Genomic DNA, 21751 nt, shown 5'->3' on the forward strand with positions numbered 1-21751 from the left:
AAGCCACAATTACAAAGCCTAGAGCTTCGGTAAGGGGCTATCTCTACTACCTGGGAACCCCAATTCAATCTCACCCTACCAGTTCTAATAACCAAACAGTGGAAAATAAACATGGTGTGGACCCAACAGAAGAACTCTGGCAACATGAATAACCAGAGTAGATCAACTCCCCTAAGAAATGACAAAGGAGATACAACTGAAGATGCCATGCATAGACAGATGGCAGCAATGTCAGAAATTGAATTCAGAATACGGATTGCAAATAAGATAAATAGAATGGAAGAAAAGATAGAAATTGAATTCCAAAGAGTAGTTCTAAAGTTGTCTCAAGAAATTAATAAATTCAAAGCCTAAGTCACCAAAGATATGGACACAATGAGAAAAGAGATAGCAGAGTTCAAGGAAATGAAGAAGTTAGTTGAGGAGCTCCCAAATACAGTAGAATCCGTCAGTAATAGAGTTGACCAGGCAGAAGGAAGGATCTCTGAAACTGAAGACAAAGCTTTTGAACGTTCGCAAACACTCAAAGAGGTAGACAAAGGGAGAGCAAAAACTGATCATTCCCTAAGAGAGTTGTGGGATCACTCCAAAAGATCAAACATTCATCTTATAGGAATTCCTGAAGGAGAAGATGATGGTCCTAAAGGTACAGACACTTTACTCACAAGAGAGTTTGGAAGAGAATTTCCCAAACATTGCAAGAGATACAGAATTTCAGATAGCAGACAGTTTCAGAACCCCAGAAAGACTGAATCCAAATAAAGCATCTCCTAGACACATTGTGATTAACTTTGCCAAAGTTAAGATGAAGGAGAAAATTCTGCAAGCAGGCAGACGTAAGAAAAGCATCACCTACAAAGGGAGAAATACCAGAATGACTGCAAATCTCTCAGCTGAAACGTTTCAAGCCAGAAGAAGATGGTCATCAACCTTCAGTCTCCTAAAACAAAACAACTTCTAGCCCAGGATCCTCTAATAAACTAAACTGAATTTCATTTGTGATGGAGAAATCAAATACTTTAATGACATAGACATGTTGAAGAACTTTGCCATAACCAAACCAGCTCTCCAGGATATTCTCAGACCCATCCTCCACAATGACTAGCACAATGCTCTACCTCCAAAGTAAACTCATCCAGAAATTTTTGAACAAAACCCAACTTCCACAGTGGTGAAAGGATTAAAAATGTCCACTGGACATCCAAAAAACATGATGCCCAAAACACAACCAGGTTTATCAATTCTCTCAATTAATGTGAATGGTTTAAATTGTCCTCTAAAGAGGCACAGGCTGGCTGATTGGATACATAAACTCAGACCAGATATCTGCTGTATACAAGAATCTCACCTTATCTTAAAGGATAAAAATAGACTCAGAGTAAAGGGATGGACTTGTATATTACAGGCAAATGGAACCCAGAAAAAAGCAGGGATTGCATTTTAGTAGCAGATACAATTGGCTTTAAACCAAGAAAGATAAAGAAAGATAGAAAGGTCACTACATATTTGTCAAGGGAAACACCCAATATGAAGAGATTTCAATAATTAACATTTATGCACCCTACCAGAATGCTCCTCAATTCATAAAGCAGACTCTAATGGATATGAACAACTTGATATCTTCCTGCACTATAATAGTTGGAGATTTTAACACCCCTTTGACAGTTTTGGATAGATCCTCCAAGAAGAAACTAAACAAAGAAATATTAGGCTTAAAGCTGACCCTAGAACAAATGGACTTTACAGACCTCTACAGAACATTTCACCCTAATAAAACTGAATATACATTCTTCCCATCAGCCCATGGATCATCCTCCAAAATAGATCATATCTTAGCACACAAGTCTAACCTCAGCAAATTTAAAAGTATAGAAATTATTCCTTTTATCTTCTCAGACCACCATGAAATAAAAGCTGAACTTCACAGCAATGGGAATGTTCATACTCAAACAAAGTCATGGAAGCTAAATAATCTTAAGCTGAATGATAGCTGGGTCAAAGACGAGATTAAGAAGGAAATCACCAAATTTTTGGAACAAAATGATAATGAAGACACAAATTATCAAACTTGTGGGATATTGCAAAGACAGTCCTAAGAGGGAAATTTATAGCATTGGAAGCCTTCATCAAGAAAACAGAAAGAGAGGAAGCCAACACCTTAATGGATCATCTCAAGCAACTGAAATAGGAAGAACATTCCAACCCCAACCCAGAAGAAGAAAAGAAATAATCAAAATTAGGGCAGACTTAAATGAAACTGAAAACAAAAGAATCATTCAGAAGATTGATGAAACAAAAAGTTGGTTTTTGAAAAAATTAATGAAATTGATAAACTTTTGGCCAAAAGAAACCAGAAACAGAATTTCTAAGTAAAATCTCTAATACCGTCTATCAGAAATGATAAAGGAGAAATAACAACAGACACTTCAGAAATTTCAAAATATCCTCAATGATTACTACAAAAATCTCTATGCCCAGAAATATGAAAATCTGAAGGAAATGGGCTAATACCTGGAAGCATACCACCTTCCTAGACTCAACCAGAAAGAATTAGAAATCTTGAATAGACCTATATCAATCATTGAACTAGCAGCAACAATACAAAATCTCCCTAAAAAGTAAAGTCCAGGACTAGATGGCCTCACATCTGAATTCTATGAAACCTTTCAAGAGGAACTAGTACTATATTATACAACCTTTTCCAAAGCACAGAAAAAGAAGGAATACTTCCAAACACATTCTATGAAGCAAATATCACCCTGATACCCAAACCAGGAAAGGATCCACAAAGAAAGAAAATTATAGACCAATATCATTAATGAATATCAATGCAAAAATATTCAATAAGATCTTAGCAAACAGAAGTCAACAACACATCAAAAAAATTATACACCATGATCAAGTTGGTTTTATTCCAGGATTACAGGGTTGGTTCAACATACACAAGTCTATAAATATAATCCACCATATCATTAAAATAAAAAACAAAGACCATATGATTCTCTCAATTGATGCAGAAAAAGCCTTTGATAATAACCAACATCCTTTCATGGTCAGAATTCTTAAGAAAATAGGCATAGAAGGGACATTTCTTAAACTGATAGAGGCCATCTATAGCAAACCCACATCCAATATCATACTGAATGGTGTAAAATTGAAAACATTTCCACTCAGATCAGGAATGATACAGATGCCCACTGTCTCCACTGCTATTTAAAATAGTAATGGAAGTCTTAGCCATCACGATCAGGCAAGAGAAGGCAATCAAGGGTATCCAAATAGGTCAGAGGAGATCAAACTCTCACTCTTCGCTGATGATATGATCCTATACCTGGAAAATCCCAGGGACTCAACTTCAAAACTCTTAGAAATGATCAAGGAATACAGCAGCATCTCAGATTACAAAATCAAGTTACTTACAAGTCAGTAGCTTTTATATACACCAACAATAGTCAAGCTGAAAAAACAATCAAGGACTCTATTCCTTTTACAATAGTGCCAAAGAAGATGAAATATTTGGGAATTTACCTAACAAAGTACATGAAAGATTTCTATAAAGAGAACTATGAAACTCCGAGAAAAGAAATAGCTGAAGATGGTAACAAATGGAAAAACATACCATGCTCATAGCTGAGAAGAATCAACATTGGTAAAATGTCCATAGTACCTAAAGTAATCTACAGATTTAATGCAATCCCTATTAAAGCACCATTGTCATACTTTAAAGAACTTGAAAAAATACTACTTCATTTTATATGGAATCAGAAAAAACCTTAAATAGCAAATACATTATTCAGAAATAAGAACAAATCAGGAGGTATCACATTACCAGACTTCAGGCTATACTATAAATGTATAGTGCTCAAAAGAGCATGATACTGGCACAAAAACAGAGAGGTAGATTTATGGAACAGAATAGAGAACCAAGAGATGTACCCCGCTACTTATTGTCATTTGATCTTTGACAAGCCTATCAAAAATATTCAGAGGGGGAAAGACTCCCTTTTTAACAAATGGTGCTGGGTGAACTGGCTGGCAACCTGTAAAAGACTGAAACTGGACCCCCACCTTTCACCATGAACAAAAATTGATTCTCACTGGATAAAAGATTTAAACTTAAGACATGAAACTATAAAAATACTAGAAGAGAGTGCAGGGAAAACACTTGAAGAAATTGGCCTGGGAGAATATTTTATGAGGAGGACCCCCCCCAGGCAATTGAAACAACACCAAAAATCCATTACTGGGATCTGAACAAACTAAAAAGCTTTTGCACAGCCAAGAGCACAGTAAGTAAAGCAAATAGACAACCTTCAGAATGGGAGAAGATTTTTGCAGGTTATGCCTCTGACAATGGTCTGATAACTAGAATCTACAGTGAACTCAAACTAATCAATAAGAAAAGAATAAATAACCCCATTTCTATGTGGGCAAGAGACATGAACAGAAAATTCTCTGATAAAGACAGGCACATGGCCTACAGACACATGAAAAAATGCTCATCATCCTTAATCATCAGAGAAATGCAAATCAAAAACACTTTGAGATATCATCTAACTCCAGTAAGATTAGCCCACATCACAAAATCCCCAAATTACAGATGTTGACGTGGATACAGAGAGAAGGGAACACTTCTACACTGCTGGTGGAAATGCAAGGTAATACAACTTTTTTGGAAAGAAGTTTGGAGAACACTCAAGGAACTAAAAGTAGACCTACCGTTTGATCCTGCAATTCCAGGATTGGTAAAAATAAGGTATATAAAATACTAGGTATTTAAAAAATAAGGTATATAAAAATACTAGGTATATAACCAGATGATCAAAAATTATTTTACAACAAAGACATTTGCACCAGAATGTTTATTGCAGCCCAATTCATAATAGCCAAGACATGGAAACCGCCCAAGCGCCCATCAACCCATGAATAGATTAACAAATTGTGGTATATGTACACCATGGAATACTATGCAGCCATAAAAAGGATGGAGAAGTCACATCTTTTATGTTTACCTGGATGGAGCTGGAACATATTCTTAGTAAAGTATCTCAACAATGGAAAAAAAAGTATCCTATGTACTCAATACTACTATAAAATCAATATATAACCACCTACATACTCATATGAATGGCAAAACATAACTATAGTCCAGAAAATAGAAGGGAAGAGGAGAGAGAGGGGGGATATGGGAGGAGGGAGGGTACTTGGGGGGACCTCACCTAATGTATATGATGCAATGGTACATTTCAAAACTATTAAGAAATGAGTATAATTGTGATGGATGTGTTACTTAGTTCAATGTAAGCATTTCACATTGTATATTGAAGTAGTACCCTGAACCCCATAAATGCATCAATGCACAAAGTCATGATTTAATAAAAAATAATTAAAAAATTTAAAAACAGTAAACATGTATAGAGAATGGAGAATGTATTTCAAATTTTTTATAGCTATCTTAGAAATGAACTTGTAAACATTATTTAATAGTTGGGGAATTTTAGAGAAAGAATAGTCACTGTTTTATTTATGTATTTTTAATTTTTATTTTTACTTATTTATTTATTTTTGAAACAGAATCTCACTATCACCCTGGGTAGAGTGCTATGGCTTCATTCTATCATACAGCAACCTCACTCTCTTGGGCTCAGGGATCCTCTTGCCTTAGCCTCTCTAGTAGCTAGGACTACAGGTGGCTGCCAGACACCTGACTAGCATTTTTTTTCTTTTTCTTTTTTTTTTTGAGACAGAGTGTCACTCTGTCACTTTTGGTAGAGTGCTATGGCATCAGAGCTCACAGTAACCTCAAACACTTGAGCTCAAGTGATTGTCCTGCTTCAGCCTCCCCAGTAGCTGGGACTACAGGCACCTAACACAATGCCCAATTTTTAGAGATAGGAGTCTCACTCTGGCTCAGGCTGGTCTCGAACTTGTGAGCTCAAGTGATACATGTACCTTTGCCTCCCTAACTGCTAGGATTATAGGCATGAGCCACTGAGCCCTGCCTCTGTGTGTGTGTGTATATATATTATTATTATTTTTTTTTTTTTTGAGACAAAGTCTCACTATGTTGCCCTCGGTACAGTGTCATTCTGTCACAGCTCACAGCAACCTCAACCTCTTGGACTTAAGTGATCTTCTTGCCTCAGTCTCCTAAGTAGCTGAGACTACAAGTACCTGCCCAATGTCCAATTTTTTTTGTTGTTGTTGCTGTTGTAGTTGTCATTGTTGTTTGGAGGCCCCAGGCTGGGTTTGAACCCACCAGCTCTGTTGTATGTGGCTTGTGCCTAGCCGCTGAGCTACAGGTGCCGAGTCAATTTTTTTTTTTTTTTTTGAGACAGAGTCTCACTTTGTTGTCCTTGGTACAGTGTTATGGCATCACAGCTCACAGCAAACTCAAACTCTTGGGCTCAAGCGATTCTCTTGCCTCAGTCTCCCAAGTAGCTGGGATGACAAGTATCTGCCACAACACCAGGCTATATATTTTTTTGGAGACAGAGTCTCAAGCTGTTGCTCTGGGTAGAGTGCTGTGGTATCACTGCTCACAGCAACCTCAAACTCTTGGGCTCAAGCAATTCTCTTGCCTCACACTCCCAAGTAGCTGAGATGACAGGTATCTGCCACAATGCCAGGTTATTTCGTTTTTTTTTTTTTTGAGACAGAGTCTCAAGCTGTTGCCCTGCGTAGAGTGCTGTAGTGTCACTGCTCACAGCAACCTCAAACTCTTGGGCTTAAGAGATCCTTTTGCCTCAGCCTTCCAAGTACCCTGTTTTCCCGAAAATAAGACAGTGTCTTATTTTAAGGTGTGCTCCCAAAGATGCGCTAGGTCTTATTTTCAGGGAACGTCTTATCTTTCCTGTAAGTAGGTCTTATTTTTGGAGGATGTCTTATTTTCGAGGAAACAGGGTAGCTGGGACTACAGGCACCCGCTATAACGCCTGGCTATTTTTTTGGTTAAGTTGTCATTGTTGTTTGGCGGGCCCAGGTTGGATTTGAACCCGCCAGCTCTGGTGTATGTGGCTGGCACCTTAGCCACTTGAGCTACAGGCGCCAAACCTAACGCCAGGCTAGTTTTTTGTTGCAGTTGTCATTGTTGTTGTAGCTGGCCCGAGCTGGGTTCAAACCCACCAGCCACATATATACATATATGTGGCTGGTGTCGTAACCACTGTGCTGCAGGTGCTGAGCCATGCCTGAGTATTTTTTAAATACCTAGGCTTTCCAGGAATTTTTTTGTAGACCAAAATATAATACAATAAACAATGTTAAAATTAGCTTTTGTATTTGAATTTTTTTTTTTTTTTTTTTGAGACTGAGTCTCTCACCTTGTTGCCCTCAGTAGAGTGTTGGGACATAATAGCTCACAGCAACCTCAAACTCTTGGGCTCATGTGATTCTCTTGTCTTAGCCTCCCAAGTAGCTGAGACTACAGACACCTGTTGCAATACCAGCTATTTTAGAGATGGGTGTCACTCTTGCTCAGGCTGGTCTCGAATCTGTGAGCTCAGGCGATCCACCAGCCTGGGCCTCCCAAAGTGCTATGATTACAGGCGTGAGCCACTGCACCCAGCTTATTAATGTTAATTTTTGGTCCTAAGAGACTTTATAGGTTTATGTGAAGTATCCTTTCAACAGCATAAATAATTGAGAGTTGCTATTTAAAACAATATCATAAAGTTATAGTTTCTTACGTGAGTGAACAAAGCTTCCCTCCTTAGCTCTTCAGAATTGTCAGTTGGAGTCCAAGCTTCAGCAAACTGCAGGAAATCCCATTTTTCTTTATCACCTTCCTCAGCCTGAATTTTTTCCTTCCTACCATTTAATGTGCTCCCTGTAACCTGAGCCTATAAGATGAAAAGCACATGAATTTTACAATAGTTTATCACAGCTGACATTCACTAAGTAGTAACTTGACTTTGCATTTAAATCACAAGGTATCCACAAAGAAAATTTCATTGTTCTTATATATCATGGGCTTTAGTATACGTGTCTTAGTCCATTTCCTATTGTTTACAACAGAATACCTAACTGTAATTTATAAAGAAAAATAATTTTACAGTTATAGAAACTGAGAAGTTAAGGTAACGGGGACTAATCTGCTGAGTGCCTTCTTGCTGGTGGGGACTCTAAGCAGTCTGTAGGTGATGGAGGGCATCACATGGTGAGGCAGCTGAGTATGCTAGCTCAGATCTCTTCTTTTTTTTTTTTTTGAGGCAGAGTCTCACTCAATTACTCTGGGGTTGAGTGCTCATAGCTCACGGCAACCTCAAACTTTTGGGCTCAAATGATTCTCTTGCCTCAGCCTCCCAAGTAGGTGGGTGCTTAACACTTAAGCAATCCACCTGCTTCAGCCTCCCAGAGTGCTAGGATTACAGGCAGAGCCACTGCACCTGCCCTCTTCTTCTTCTTCTTATACAGCCCTCAGTCCCACTTGCATGAGAACCTATTAATCCATTAATCCACACATGGATTTAATCCATTCATGAAGGCAGAGTCCGTATGACCCAATCACCACTTAGAGACCCACCTCTCAAAACTGCCACAATTGGTGATTAAGTTTTAACTTGAGTTTCAGAGGGGAAAAATAATTTCAATTATAGAAATAATTATTCAAAATTACAACCAAATTACCAACTCAATGATTCCTATGCTTAATGAAAAACAAGTCGAACTAGAGATAGTATACTATTTGCTTTTCTCATAAAAACGTGTATTTAGTATTTATATGGCTTGAAATGTAACCTACAAATGATTGACAATTTTGAATATGTATACTCAGTACTTAACAAACCATTGCAACTGAATGAATGTTTGTGTCCTCCCAAATTTCATAAAGTTTAAAACCTAACTCCCAGTGTGATGGTGTTAGGGGGTGGGGCCTTTGGGAGGTGATTAGATCATGATAGTAGACCTCTCGTAAATGGGATTAGTGTCTTTATAAAAAGGACTCCCAAAAGCTCTCTACCTCTCTTTCTACCGTATGAGGATACAACAAATGGTCAGCAGTCAACAACCCAGAAAAAGGGCCCTCGTCAGAACTCAACTGGGCTGGCACCCTAATTTTGAACTTCTACCCTACAGAAGTGTGAGAAATATGGCTCTGAGCCTGCATCACAGTGGTTAGGGCCCTGGCCACATGCAGTGAGCCTGGTGGGTTAGAACCTAGCCCAGGCCAGCTAAACAACAATGACAATGACAACTGCAACAAAAAAAATAGCCGGGTAGGGCGGCGCCTGTGGCTTAAGGAGTAGGGTGCCGGGTGTGGCAGGGTCATGCCTGGCCCCGGCCAAAAATTGCAAAAAAAAAATAGCTGGGCATTGTAGGGGCGCCTGTAGTCCCAGCTACTTGTGAGGCTGAGGCAAAAGAATTGCCTAAGCCCAAGAGCTGGGGGTTGCTGTGAGCTGTGACACTATAGCACTCTACTGAGGGCAATAAAGTGAGACTCTGTCTCTAAAAAAAAAGAAAGAAAGAAAAGGTCTCTGATGGAAATGAGAAACATGGTATTGGAATCCAGAAGAAAGGCCATCCTTGTTATAAAATAGCAAAGAATTTGCCCAATTGTGTTTATGTTCTAGTGTTTTGTGGAAGATAACACTTGTGAACAATAAAATTGGATATTTAGCTGAGAGTTTTCTAAGAAAATTGTTGAAGGAACAGCTTGGTTCCTCCTGACTACTTATAGCAAAGTAAAAGAGAGACATGAAAGCACAATTATCAAGCAAAAGGGAACAAGATCTCAAAGTTTTGGAAAACTCTGAGCCTGTTTATTGCGAAAAATAAGAGTGATTGTCAGAGAACACTAAGGGTGTGCTAAGTGATTGTCAGGATGTGATCTGCAGACTTAATCAGCCATGTCAACAAAAGCCGGGAATAGAGATGGACTAAGCTCTGCTGTAGGTCCAGATTACACAGGCCTGGGGGTAGGAGGAAGGTCTGCTTCCACCTCAATTTCAAAGAATATGCTGAATGCCCAGTGGAGCTCTAGGTGTGGGGCTGCCCAGGGGAGCCTTGGATTGTGATCCCCACTCCCACAGGAAGCCACACCATGGGTGGAGCCATCAAAGAGAGCCAGTCCAGGCAGTACCCCGTCAAGCTATGGGGGTGATACTGCAGCCTAAACTAAGACAGAAATCTTCTAATCCATAGTCAAGTTCTTTCTATAAATCTCTCTCAAGGTTGAGAAGAGACAGTAGAGAGGACACAAGAAACTACATTATTCCTACATTTTCTAGAGTCTGGGTATAGGCTGTCTTTTGGTCTACATTACTTGGGAACACAAGAATCCTTCTGGAAAGGGTTTGTTCTTAGGTTACAAAAATGATTTGGGGCTTGAAACAAGAAACATATTTCTTTGCTATCTGACCCAATCCTTCTATCCTCTGAAGTAGTAGAAGGGCTGAGAAGATAACAGGAATGCATGGAAATTCATGCCTCTCTTTATTATAGAGGACAGTAGGTAGGGTACTATTAATTGAAGACTTTTCTGAATTTTGTCTCTATTATCATCATTATCTTGGTGTACTTATGTTTGCTTTGAAAACACTAAAAGTCAGCCTCTTAACTCATATAGGTTTAGTATCATAACAAGTAAGTTGCTAACTTAGTTTAAACTCAAGCTTTACCTTGCGATTCAACATTCCCCACATTAGGGTGTCTAGAGTCCCATTTGCAATGAGGTAGTGAATATTCACAGAACTGCACTGTCCAATTCGGTGGGCACGATCCTCTGCCTGCTTTATATGTCCAGGGTCCCAGTACAACTCAGCAAATACAACATGACTTGCGGCAGTAAATGTTAATCCCTAAGTAAAATAAAGCAAAGAAACTAAGATGCAAATAAATTGAGAATATATCATAGACCCATATATATGTTAAATAGTAAAGAGAACACTGAAGGGCTTAAAAACAAATTAGTCATTCATTTTAGGCAAAATTAAGAAGATTTAATTCATGAAAGGCAAATGAAGACTGCTTAATGCAAGACAGCTGGATGAACTACAAAAAATACATATAAAAGGTATTTTAGTATTTCAAAAGTCAGCTTGATACATATATATAAACTAAATCATTTTTTCCCTCTGATGAAGACTGAATTCACATTACCAATGAAAAATCTAATAAAATAGATTATAAATGAGAATATAATGTCTAACATATGGTATCCATAGCAACTGGACAGAGAACATTGACATCCTCTTCATATAATTCATTTGCCATGCTATACAACAAGAAAATCATGTCTCTGGTTATATTCATTTTTTCCTGTAAAATTTCTCCTATTGTATCACAAAGACCCTGAAGTTTACTGCCTTATGTTTCAATATATTTATATAATGCAAATGCATTTTTTTGTTCAATTGCATTTTTATGAGTTTGAATTAGTGACATAAAAATATTAACTGTCTTATTTTGTAATCAATATATGAAATAATATAAATATCCTCAGATGAAAAATGGGTCAAAAAATCCATGACTTTAAAGTTGGTAAGCTGAATGAAATGTGAACGTTCTTATATTATTGCCATAGAGGAGTAAATGATGTTAGGTAACAACAGAACTGTCTATCATCTTTTGGGAACATCTTCTAATTCATACTGTTTGCATGCAGTGGAATTTCCATTAGTGAGTAACTTTTATGATTGCTATGCTATTATTTCATTTTCTGTTTTTTTTTAATTAATTATTTTTTATTAAATCATAATTTTGTACATTGATGCATTTATGGGATATGCTATTATTTTGATAGGCCATTTTAACATAATCTATTTACATAATCGTAACAAAGTCATATTAGCAATAATACAATGGTGACACTAATTTTCAAGTGGAAAAATTCACTGAAATTCAGTCACTTTGGAAAAAAGTTAGAAGTAATAAAAACATGGACAGAGCCAACAACCATGATGCTAAACCATGCACTTACTAAGGACTGAAATGTCATAAATTGTTAGAGATAATGCTAAGGGCCGCACCCATAGCTCAGTGAGTAGGGTGCCAGCGCCTTATATAGAGGGTGGTGGGTTCAAGGCTGGCCCCAGCCAAACTGCAACAAAGAGAAGGCTGGGCAATGTGGCAGGTGCCTATGGTCCTGGCTGCTTGGGAGGCTGAGGCAAGAGAATTGCCTGGGCCCAGGAGCTCGAGGTTGCTGTGAGCTGTGACGCCACAGCACTCTACCAAGGGCAACAAAGTGAGACTCTGTCTCTAAAAAAAAAAAAAAAAAAAATGGAGAATATGCTGAAAAAATAAACAGTATTTAAGAAGGGACATCCTTAAGCTTATAAAAAGTATCATATGACTACACAAACATAAAGGTAAAATATGCTGCAAGTCAACATTACCCTAAGAAATTGCCAAGCCATTAAATATAGGAGTCACAGCACAAAGAACAAAGACCTTTCTATTTTCCATTATTCCTATGAAGTTATTACTACTCCAATACCTTTATATGAGTCTTGGATTATATAAGGTCTATTTATTTTTTTCTTTTTAGAGACAGAGTCTCATTTTGCCACCCTCGGTAGAGTACTGTGGCATCACAGCTCACAGCAATCTCCAGCTCTTGGGCTTAGGCAATTCTCTTGCCTCAGCCTCCTGAGTAGCTGGGACTACAGGCGCCGGCTAACAATGCCAGGCTATTTTTTGTTGCAGTTTGAACCCGCCATGCTCAGTATATGGGGCTGGCACCCTACCCACTAAGCCACAGGCGCTGCCCAAGGATTATATAAGGTCTTTAGTGATAAAATGTGAGTACCTTGTACATTTATTTGAAAAAGTCTTTTATTTTTTGTTTTGGTTTTCTTGAGACAGAGACTCAAGCTGTCTCCCTGGGTAGAGTGCCATGGTATTACAGCTCACAGAAACCTCCAACTCCTGGGCTCAAGTGATTCTCCTGCCTCCGCCTCCCAAGTAGCTGGGACTATAGGCGCCTGCCACATCGCCGGTCTAGTTTTTGGTTGCAGCCGTCATTGTTGTTTGGCAGGCCCAGGCTGGATTCGAACCAGCCAGCTCAGGTGTGTGTGGCTGGTGCCTTAGCTGCTTGAGCCAAGGCATCGAGCCAAAAAAGTTTTTTATTTTTTAATTACACTTTTTAGTATCAAAAGGTCCTAGACTCTCCGCTGTGTCTGGCTTTCTTCTACTTATCACCTCTTCCCTCTATGAGTATCCCATTACTAATTTTAAGCTCTTTTTGATGATATTCTCTATAGCTGGAATATCTTTTTTTTTTTTTTTTTTTGAGACAGAGCTCTCAAGCTGTTGCTCTGGATAGAGTGCTGTGGCATCACAGCTCACAGCAACCTCCAACTCCTGGGCTCAAGCGATTCCCCTGTCTCCGCCTCCCAAGTAGCTGGTACTACAGGTGCTCACCACAACACCCTGCTATTTTTTTGGTTGCAGCTGTCATTGTTGTTTGGCGGGCCCAGGCTGGATTTGAACCTGCCAGCTCAGGTGTATGTGGCTGGCGCCTTAGCTGCTTGAGCCACAGGCACCGATATAGCTGGAATATCTTAACATACAAAACTCAGATTATAGGAGCTAGATCCAACATGAGGGGAAGTGTGGAGACAAACCTCTTTTTTGTTAGAACTCTTAGTGAGTTCTAGAACTACTTCATCCTTATGGAGTTTCTCTATATATACAATTATCTATATATGCGTATCAGTCAGTTGGATAAAAGCAAATCTTTGGCATATACCAGGTTGGTTTGTACAGCAATATGCACAATGAATTTTCCCTATGTTAAATATCCTGGCTTAGACATTTATATCATAATATTTTAGAAAGCAGAGAAAGTCCAGAATGATCTCTTCTTACATAGTGTGACAGAGACTGCCACTGCTTTCCTTAATATCTATTCACTTATTCCCTTTGTAATATAAAACCTGACTTAAGAGGGCTACCTGGAATAAGGGCTACTACTGGAATAAAGGTAGGTGTGGCCAATGGACTACTGCAGGCCAGTGACATGTAGTGTGCCTTTTTCCAGGCAGCTACCTAGTCTACAGGTATGACTAAGAAACTGTAACAGCCCTTTTAGATAAAAGATACTTGCAAGTAGGGCAGCGCCTGTGGCTCAAGGAGGAGCGCTGGCCCCATATACCAGAGGTGGTGGGTTCAAACCAGCCCTGGCCAAAATCTGCAAAAAAAAAAAAAAAAGATATTTGCAAGTAGTGATAAAGCAGAAAGCCAGGAGAGGATGAGTCCTAAGGATTTTATGGAACCATCATGCTAGGTTTGGACTATCCACATGAGAGAATGAAACTTTGTATATTCTTTGTCACTCTTAATCTGAGTTTTCTTTTTTTTTCTTTTTCTTTCTCTTTTTTTTTTGAGACAGAATCTCACTTTGTCATCCTTGGTAGAGTGCTATGACATCATAGCTCACAGCAACCTCAGACTCTTGGGCTCAAGTGATTCTTGTGCCTCAGCCTCACTAGTTGCTAGCACTATAGGCACCTGCTCCCCATTGCCAAGCTATTTTTAGAGATAGGGTCTCACTCTTGCTCAGGCTGGTTTCAAACTGGTGAGCTCAAGCAATTCACCTGCTGTGGCCCCCAGAATGCTAGGATTATAGGCCTCAGCCACCAATGGGCTTTAATCTGAGTTCTTTTTTTTTTTTTTGTAGAGACAGAGTCTCACTTCATCACCCTTGGTAGAGTGCTGTGGCGTCACACAGTTCACAGCAACCTCCAACTCCTGGGCTTAGGTGATTCTCTTGCCTCAGCCTCCTGAGTAGCCGGGACTACAGGCGCCCGCCACAACGCCCAGCTATTTTTTTGTTGCAGTTTGGCTGGGGTCAAGTTTGAACCCACCACCCTTGGTATATGGGGCTGGCACCCTATCCTTTATGTGAGTTCTTAATCTGAGTTTTTATTTACTTACAGCCAAAGTTAATCCTAAGAAACAAACCACCGGCACTCAAAGTCCTGAAACAGATGAGTTCTTTTCCCTTAGGCCACCTTGCCTCACAGATCCTGATGCAACACAACCAAGTAAGATAAGGACTATAAAAATGGCATTAGAAAAATCTATGCACATGTAAAGGAAGAAAAACAGGTCATGGAAAAAAGTATTACAATCAAATTAACTATACTCTTTTCAAAAATTCTTTCTCTAAAGATTTAGGAAGACTTGAATCAAAGATGTTGAGACTTCTTCCTATTATACTTTCTAGTACTTGCAGAAGTAGAATAAATATTTATCACACAAGACATCCACATATAACATTACAACTTTACAAACCAAAGTTATGGGTAATGGTCTTTTTATTATTTCAATGACATTACATTATCAAATTTAGACCTAAAATTTCTTACCTGGCCAGCAGCCTGAATGCTTAGGATAGCAACACGAGTATCAGGATCCTTTTGAAACTGATTAACCAGATGTATTCGCTCTGAAGATGGAACACTTCCATCTATCCTAATATAACGAGTCTAGTACCAACAAAGAAAATGGCAAAATTAGAACGAACCTCAATATACCCAGCTTTTTAATATATTTTATAGCTTATTTTTATAGTCACATAAAAAAATGAAAATTGGTTAAGATGACAGATTGGTAAATGTTATACAAGATTCTTAACCAAGTTTCTTAATAGCTTCTTATAACAATTTCTTATATTTTTAATCTTTTAAGCTACTTGAGGGTAGAGTCTGTCTAATTCATCTTTCTCCCATCAATGTGAAGGGCAATGCCTTGTATATTGCAAAAGCTTCACAAATCTTTTTGAATTAAGCTAATGTTGTTTTCAGTAAAATTCCATGTAAACTGATACTCATATTTGAAATACAGATCAGACTAAGTTTACAGTTACAGGATCACTAATTACAAAGGAAGAATGTACCAGATGTGGAGAAAGATGATTCTGCCTATATGTTAAGGATTCATGAAGAGAAGTGCATTTAATTTTGAAATATCCCAAATATTAACTGGAAAAACAGCACTTTTAATCTACCATTTGAGTTTTCTTCTTTCCCCATTATTTTAAGTATATGTTGTATCATGATCTCCAATGAGGTGAGGAACTGAGGCACTCACACACATCTTTAAAAAGTAGAGAAATAGTGGGTGTTAAATTGAACAATGTTGCCTTTAAGAATGATTCAAGAAAGGGGAGCAATCAGTATATGTCAGAATAGCTAACAGAACACATTATTCAGCTTCTAAAAACAATTGTAAGCCCTAAATTTCAAAGTCTTATTCATTCATGCATATATATATACATATATATATATATTTTTTTTTTAAGAGACATAGTCTCACTTTCTTGCCCTCGGTAGAGTGCTGCAGCGTCATAGTTCACAGCAACCTCAAACTCTTGAGCTCAAGAGATCCTCTTGCCTAAGCCTCCCAAGTAGCTGGGATACCAGGCACCCGCCACAACCTCGGGGTATTTTTTGAGATGGGGGGGTCTCACTCTTGCTCAGGCTGGTCTTGAACCTGTGAGCTCAGGCAATCCATCTGCCTTGGCCTCCCAGAGTGCTGGGATTACAGGCATGAGTCACCATGCTCGGCCCAAGAAGAAAGGCTGAAGGTATTTCTAAAGATAATACATCATTAAGGTAGGGAAAGTTTGGGAGAGATTCACTTCCAACTCCATAAATGCCGACATTTTTAACTCTTAGTAAAGTTAAATGGGACTTGAAACATATCAGTAAAGTGGATGTGGGAAGAAAACAGATTGCTATTCTTGGAATAGATTCTAGTAGTTTTAAGGTATAATAGAATCAGAATAAGAAATTGTTATGAATCTAATGTTGTTACTCAATCATTTAAAAGATATTTCTAAGGCTAATTCACTCTTTTTAGAGGGTGTTTTTCAGACACTACATGATAACCAATGAGAAAGCACCTTTTTTTTTTTTTTTAAAGAGAATAAACCATTTATTAAAACATTGTGAGATAAAATAAACCTTTTAATCCAAGCTACAGCGGTAAACATTTCCTCCTCACCAGCACATCTGAAGTATAGTTAATTTATATCATCTGACCACAACTAGAAAATAATTCTGTCTTTTACCACTCAATAATTGAATAGTGAGGTAACTGCGATAAAGGTTTTCTTGATGAGTCAATGATAAAGACTGATAACTTTTTAAAAGACAATCAACATTCCATATGCCCAAAAGTTTAATTTTATTTACCCTGTTCAGTGGCCCAAACTTAAAATTCTCATATTAAATAAAGCTTTCATCGATCACCCCCCTCTTCCTGCCAAAATAAGTTAGGAACAAATTAAGGATAAGAGTTGGGTTTTAAACTCACTTTATTTGCTACTATAACATGCTGTCCTTTTTTAGCTGATCAATAGGCATGCAAAAAGTTCTCCTCTGACAGGAATGGCTTCCACAACTAGTTTATCAATGAGAAAATTATAAAGGTCATTCAATTGGGGAGTTCTCTCCTTTTTTATAGCACTTCTAAGCAGTGTGCGTGACACACCACAGAGGTAGGAAAGACCATCTTTTATAAATTATCTTCTTAATTGTGGAGAATTTCTGAAAATAAAACCGACAAAATGCTAAACCATGCCTTTAACGAGTCTCAAAACACCACAGATCCATTGGCTCCTTATTTGAAGAATGAATCCCCTGGAGTGTTCTAGCTTTTGTAGGGCACTTGATAACAAGATCCACCAGGGCTTTGAACGCCTGCACTAAGAAAGCCTTCTGCCATTCTCATTTGCCGATTCTTTGGACTACCCAGTCCTGCTGGCAGAGAGGGCAGCGATTGTTCTGTTTCACCCACAGGGACATGCAGCAGTTGTGGAAGGAATGATTACATTCTCCCCAGACCACAACACAATCCTCTTGTTTGTTTTCAGCTTGACATCTAAGACAGGCATCCATCACCTGGACCCTGCAGATGGCGCACGTATCGCACTCCACGTCCCAGCTCCACATGGCCACCGCGTTCCACTTCTTGAGAGAGAACATTTTGTAGCCCCCCGACTTGGAGGCTGCGCCCCCGGAGTGAGAGGCCAAGGCACAGGGTTCTTCGCCGTCTTCTACGTCTGCCAGGGCGGCGGCGCGAAGCCGGCGGGTTAGACGTTGGGTCGGGGGAGGCGGGTGGCTATGGCGGCTCTGAGAAAGCACCTTTTAACATATAGCACTTTATTATGTTATCATAAATCTGTCTACAAGGAAATTCTAGAATTATTTCTTTGGAAATATTAATAAGCATTTTAGCTAATGCCTAAACAATGTATAGTAAGTTTTTTGTAATTTTCAGAAGTTTTTTTTGAAATTTTAATGAATTCTTCATGTATAATAAGTTTTTAAGTTTCATGTATATTAAGTTTTTAAGTTTGACAGAAAAAAGGGAAGATGCTGTCACTGATAGGACTATGGAAACCCAGGTGGACCTAAGAAAATGAGACAAGGACAGATGGTTGGTGGAGCTAACATGATAAATTAGCTGGATCACATGTTTTAAATTCATTTATACTAAATTTTAATAATCATTTTCTATAGACTCTATTACCTATAAGTTTCAAAGATACAACTGCAATTGGACACTAATATTGGCTATGATCATTCCTTGTTTCAATATGTCACCCACATTCAAAGGCTGCTATGCAGATAAATATAAATATAAATTTTAACTTAACACCTTACGACATTCTCATCAGTATATCCAGGAATAAAAAACAGAATTTACATTATTGCCTATCATAGCATCATATTTTTTAAAAATTAATTTATTTTATTTTTTATTTTTTGAGACAGAGTCTCACTCTATTGCCCTAGGTAGAGTGCTGTGGTGTTACAGCTCACAGCAACCTCAAACTCTTAAGCTCAAGTGATCCTCTTGCTTCTGCTTCCTAAGTAGCTGGGACAGACCTTGGCCACAATGCCCAGCTAGTTTTTCTAATTTTAGCAAAGAGAGAGTCTCAGTCTTGTTCAGGAGTCTCCAACTCCTGAGCTCAAGCAATTCACCTGCTTTGACCTCCCAGAGTGCTGGGTTTATAGTTATGAGGAACCTCGCGTGGCCCATAGCACCATTATCTATAGAAGAAAAAAATCCCTTCAATTATAAGACTACAATTGATGTTTAGTATAATAAATATCTGCATTTGAAAAAGTATTTTATAGAAAAATGATGACATACCTTATTTTCAATGACTGCTTCTGTGCAAGCTTGGAGCATGCTTAAATGGTGAGCAAACACCAGAAATTTAAGTGAATCATTCTGAAGCATCATCTTAATATAATCCTTTACAGCGCCTGCCTAAATATTAAAAGTTAAACCTTATTAATATTATAAAAATATTAAAAACATGCCACTTTTAATAAAGCAAGAAAAATAGCTCAAATATCAGTAAGTTTCTATGAATTTTTATCTGATTTGCTCTCTAGGGAGGCTGATGAAGTAGAGGCCCACATGTAACGAGAATATGAAAGAAGGGGGATTAGAGGGAGAAAAATCCTGAGAGGTAAAATGAGAAAAAGTCAAGAGTTAAGAGTAGGGGAAAAAATGATAAGAAAATTGTCTCAGTAGAAAGGAGGTGGTTAAGTTGGCTATGGCCAAGAAGAGATTGGGCGTTTTGTTTAGAGGTGATTTTCAAGAAAGTTTATTTAGAAGACTAAGTAGAATAGAGTTAAAGAGAAAATAGAAGGAAAAAGAAATCAGACGAACAGCATGTTTTTGAAGAGAAGGGAAGACGGAAAAAAAAAAACAACAACGTAATCTGGGACTGAAGTTTAAGATTTAAGAAAAGTTGACTTATTAATTTTATTTATTTATTTTTATTTTGTTTTATTTTTGAGACAGAGTCTTACTATGTCACCCTTGGTAGAGTACTGTGACATCACAGCTCATAGCAACCTCAAAATCTTGGGCTTAAGTGATTCTCTTACAGGCACCCACCACAACACCTGACTATTTTTTTGTTGCAGTTGTCGTTGTTTAGCAGGCCCGGGTTTGAACCCGCCACCCTCAGTGAATGTGGCCGGCGCTGTAACCACTGTGCTACAGGAGCCAAGCCAAGTTTATTAATTTTTTTTCCATAAGAAACAAAGATAGACTTACAAATAGGCAAAGAGGTAGACAGGTTCAGAGAAATGAAAAATTAAGGCATTTAGTTTGTCTCTGGGAAGAAGAAGTTTCCAGAAGAAGTTAGATGGGAAAATACAATAAAATGACTTGTGACAGGAAGAAAACATATCTATAGTATATGACTTTTCACTTGTAAATAATGTAAATATAGTTGTACTAACAAATACGGCAGATACTGATCAAGCTGAAATTATTATTAGTTGCTATATAATCAATAAAATCAAAACTACTATATATCATTTTGATGAAGGATGTGTGTGAGAGTCAGGCAAAGAGGGATAGAGCTAAAATTTTATCTTTGATATTGAGAAGACAATTGATAACAGCTAAAATCACAAAGCAAATAGTAATACATACTAAGCAATAAAAGCATGCTGGGCGCTGTGGCTCACACCTATAATCCTAGTACTCTGGGAGGCCAAGGAGGGTGGATCACCTGAGTGCAGGAGTTTGAGACCAGCCTGAGCAAGAGTGGGACCCCAACTCCACAAATAGCCATGCGTTGTGGCAGGTACCTGTAGTCTCATCTACTCAGGAAGCTGAGGCAAAAGGACTGCTTGAGCCCAGGAGTTTGAGATTGCTATGAACTATGATGCCATGGCATTCTACTGAAGGCAACAAAGTGAGACTCTGTCTCAAAAAACTCTCCAAACAAAAAACTATGGCACTATGTAGCTTTGGTAGTAATAAAAAAAAATTTTTAATGAGGGTATTTCAAAACAAAATAAAGCCTATTTGAAATTCATGAATATGACTGTAAAGTCATAAGATTGATTGTATAAATCACATTTTGCAATTCCAAATTTTCCAAACAACAGAAATTCTTCATACAATAAAACTGGAAGCTGTTAAGAACTTTAGCCTTGGATTTCAGTGTTTCAGAGTGTGGAAATGAAGCCCTCTCAAAACAAGGAGCTATAATTTCTGGATATGTTGTCATGGCAACTGAATCACTTTAATAAAGTGCATGTTTGCCTAAAGAGCTGTATTTACTGTGATAAGCCTTTCAAAATGTACATGTCAAGTTGAAGTATTTAAAGGTACATTCATTACTACCCAGTCCGTACTTACCAACTATACAACTGCTGTACCTCTAGTTTCAGATGCATTTCTTTTTCTCTTCCTAAGTGAGATATATCTGCCAGGATCCCCTCCATCCATATCACTTTGGCTGTCCTCATCATTTTGGCTGCTGATGCAAAAGTTCAAGACCCTCACCCTACTTCTCACTACTGCTTCAGAAAAGCTTATGGTTACTAATAATGATACAAAGTTCAATTACATAACTAGCCAAACAGGCTCTTAGGACTAATCTAGCAACTTAATCATCATTTGTAATGTTGCCTCTTGGGAGAAAATATGTTTAGAGTATCAAAACATCTATGTAACAAATGAACTTTTAGTATTCTCTTAGTTTCTTAAATTAGGGATTGTATAGGTTTGCATTTTAAAATGTACTACACATGTATTATAACTATCTTAATTTTATTCTAGTAAAAACTGTCACTGCACTGACAGATTTTAAGTGATCTGAACAGGAATTTGCTTCCAAATTATCTTAAGTGAATAGTATTGGGAATGGTGGGATCTAATATTATGTAATAATCAGCATCTTGATTATGCTTGCCCACATTTTGCAGAAGTTGCAGAAAATCCATTTGCTCAAAACTTTTTCTTACTTCACTGAAATTGGTCT

The 21751-nt window shown here is 38.0% G+C and overlaps 2 protein-coding genes across 5 annotated transcripts in view; both read right to left on the reverse strand.

The window, feature by feature from the left end:
* Positions 1-21751, reverse strand: part of ZRANB3 (zinc finger RANBP2-type containing 3) — a 368725-nt gene that overhangs the window by 50436 nt on the left and 296538 nt on the right. For all 4 annotated transcript variants that reach the window (XM_053596787.1, XM_053596786.1, XM_053596789.1 and 1 more), the window contains 4 exons: positions 19108-19227; positions 15312-15431; positions 10620-10799; positions 7689-7841 (listed from right to left, as the gene is read on the reverse strand). In XM_053596787.1, the coding sequence (XP_053452762.1) occupies positions 7689-7841; positions 10620-10799; positions 15312-15431; positions 19108-19227 (573 nt within the window). The remainder of the gene's footprint in view (positions 1-7688; positions 7842-10619; positions 10800-15311; positions 15432-19107; positions 19228-21751) is intronic.
* On the reverse strand, positions 17246-18672 carry LOC128590381 (RING-box protein 2-like). The gene is made up of 2 exons (XM_053597731.1): positions 18658-18672; positions 17246-18092 (listed from the first exon to the last, which is right to left on the reverse strand). Exons 1-2 carry the CDS (start codon positions 18670-18672, stop codon positions 17676-17678), a joined length of 432 nt encoding a protein of 143 aa, XP_053453706.1. The 3' UTR covers positions 17246-17675.

This window comes from Nycticebus coucang, chromosome 7 (genome assembly GCF_027406575.1).
Source record: "Nycticebus coucang isolate mNycCou1 chromosome 7, mNycCou1.pri, whole genome shotgun sequence".
In the NCBI taxonomy this organism is placed as follows: domain Eukaryota; kingdom Metazoa; phylum Chordata; class Mammalia; order Primates; family Lorisidae; genus Nycticebus; species Nycticebus coucang.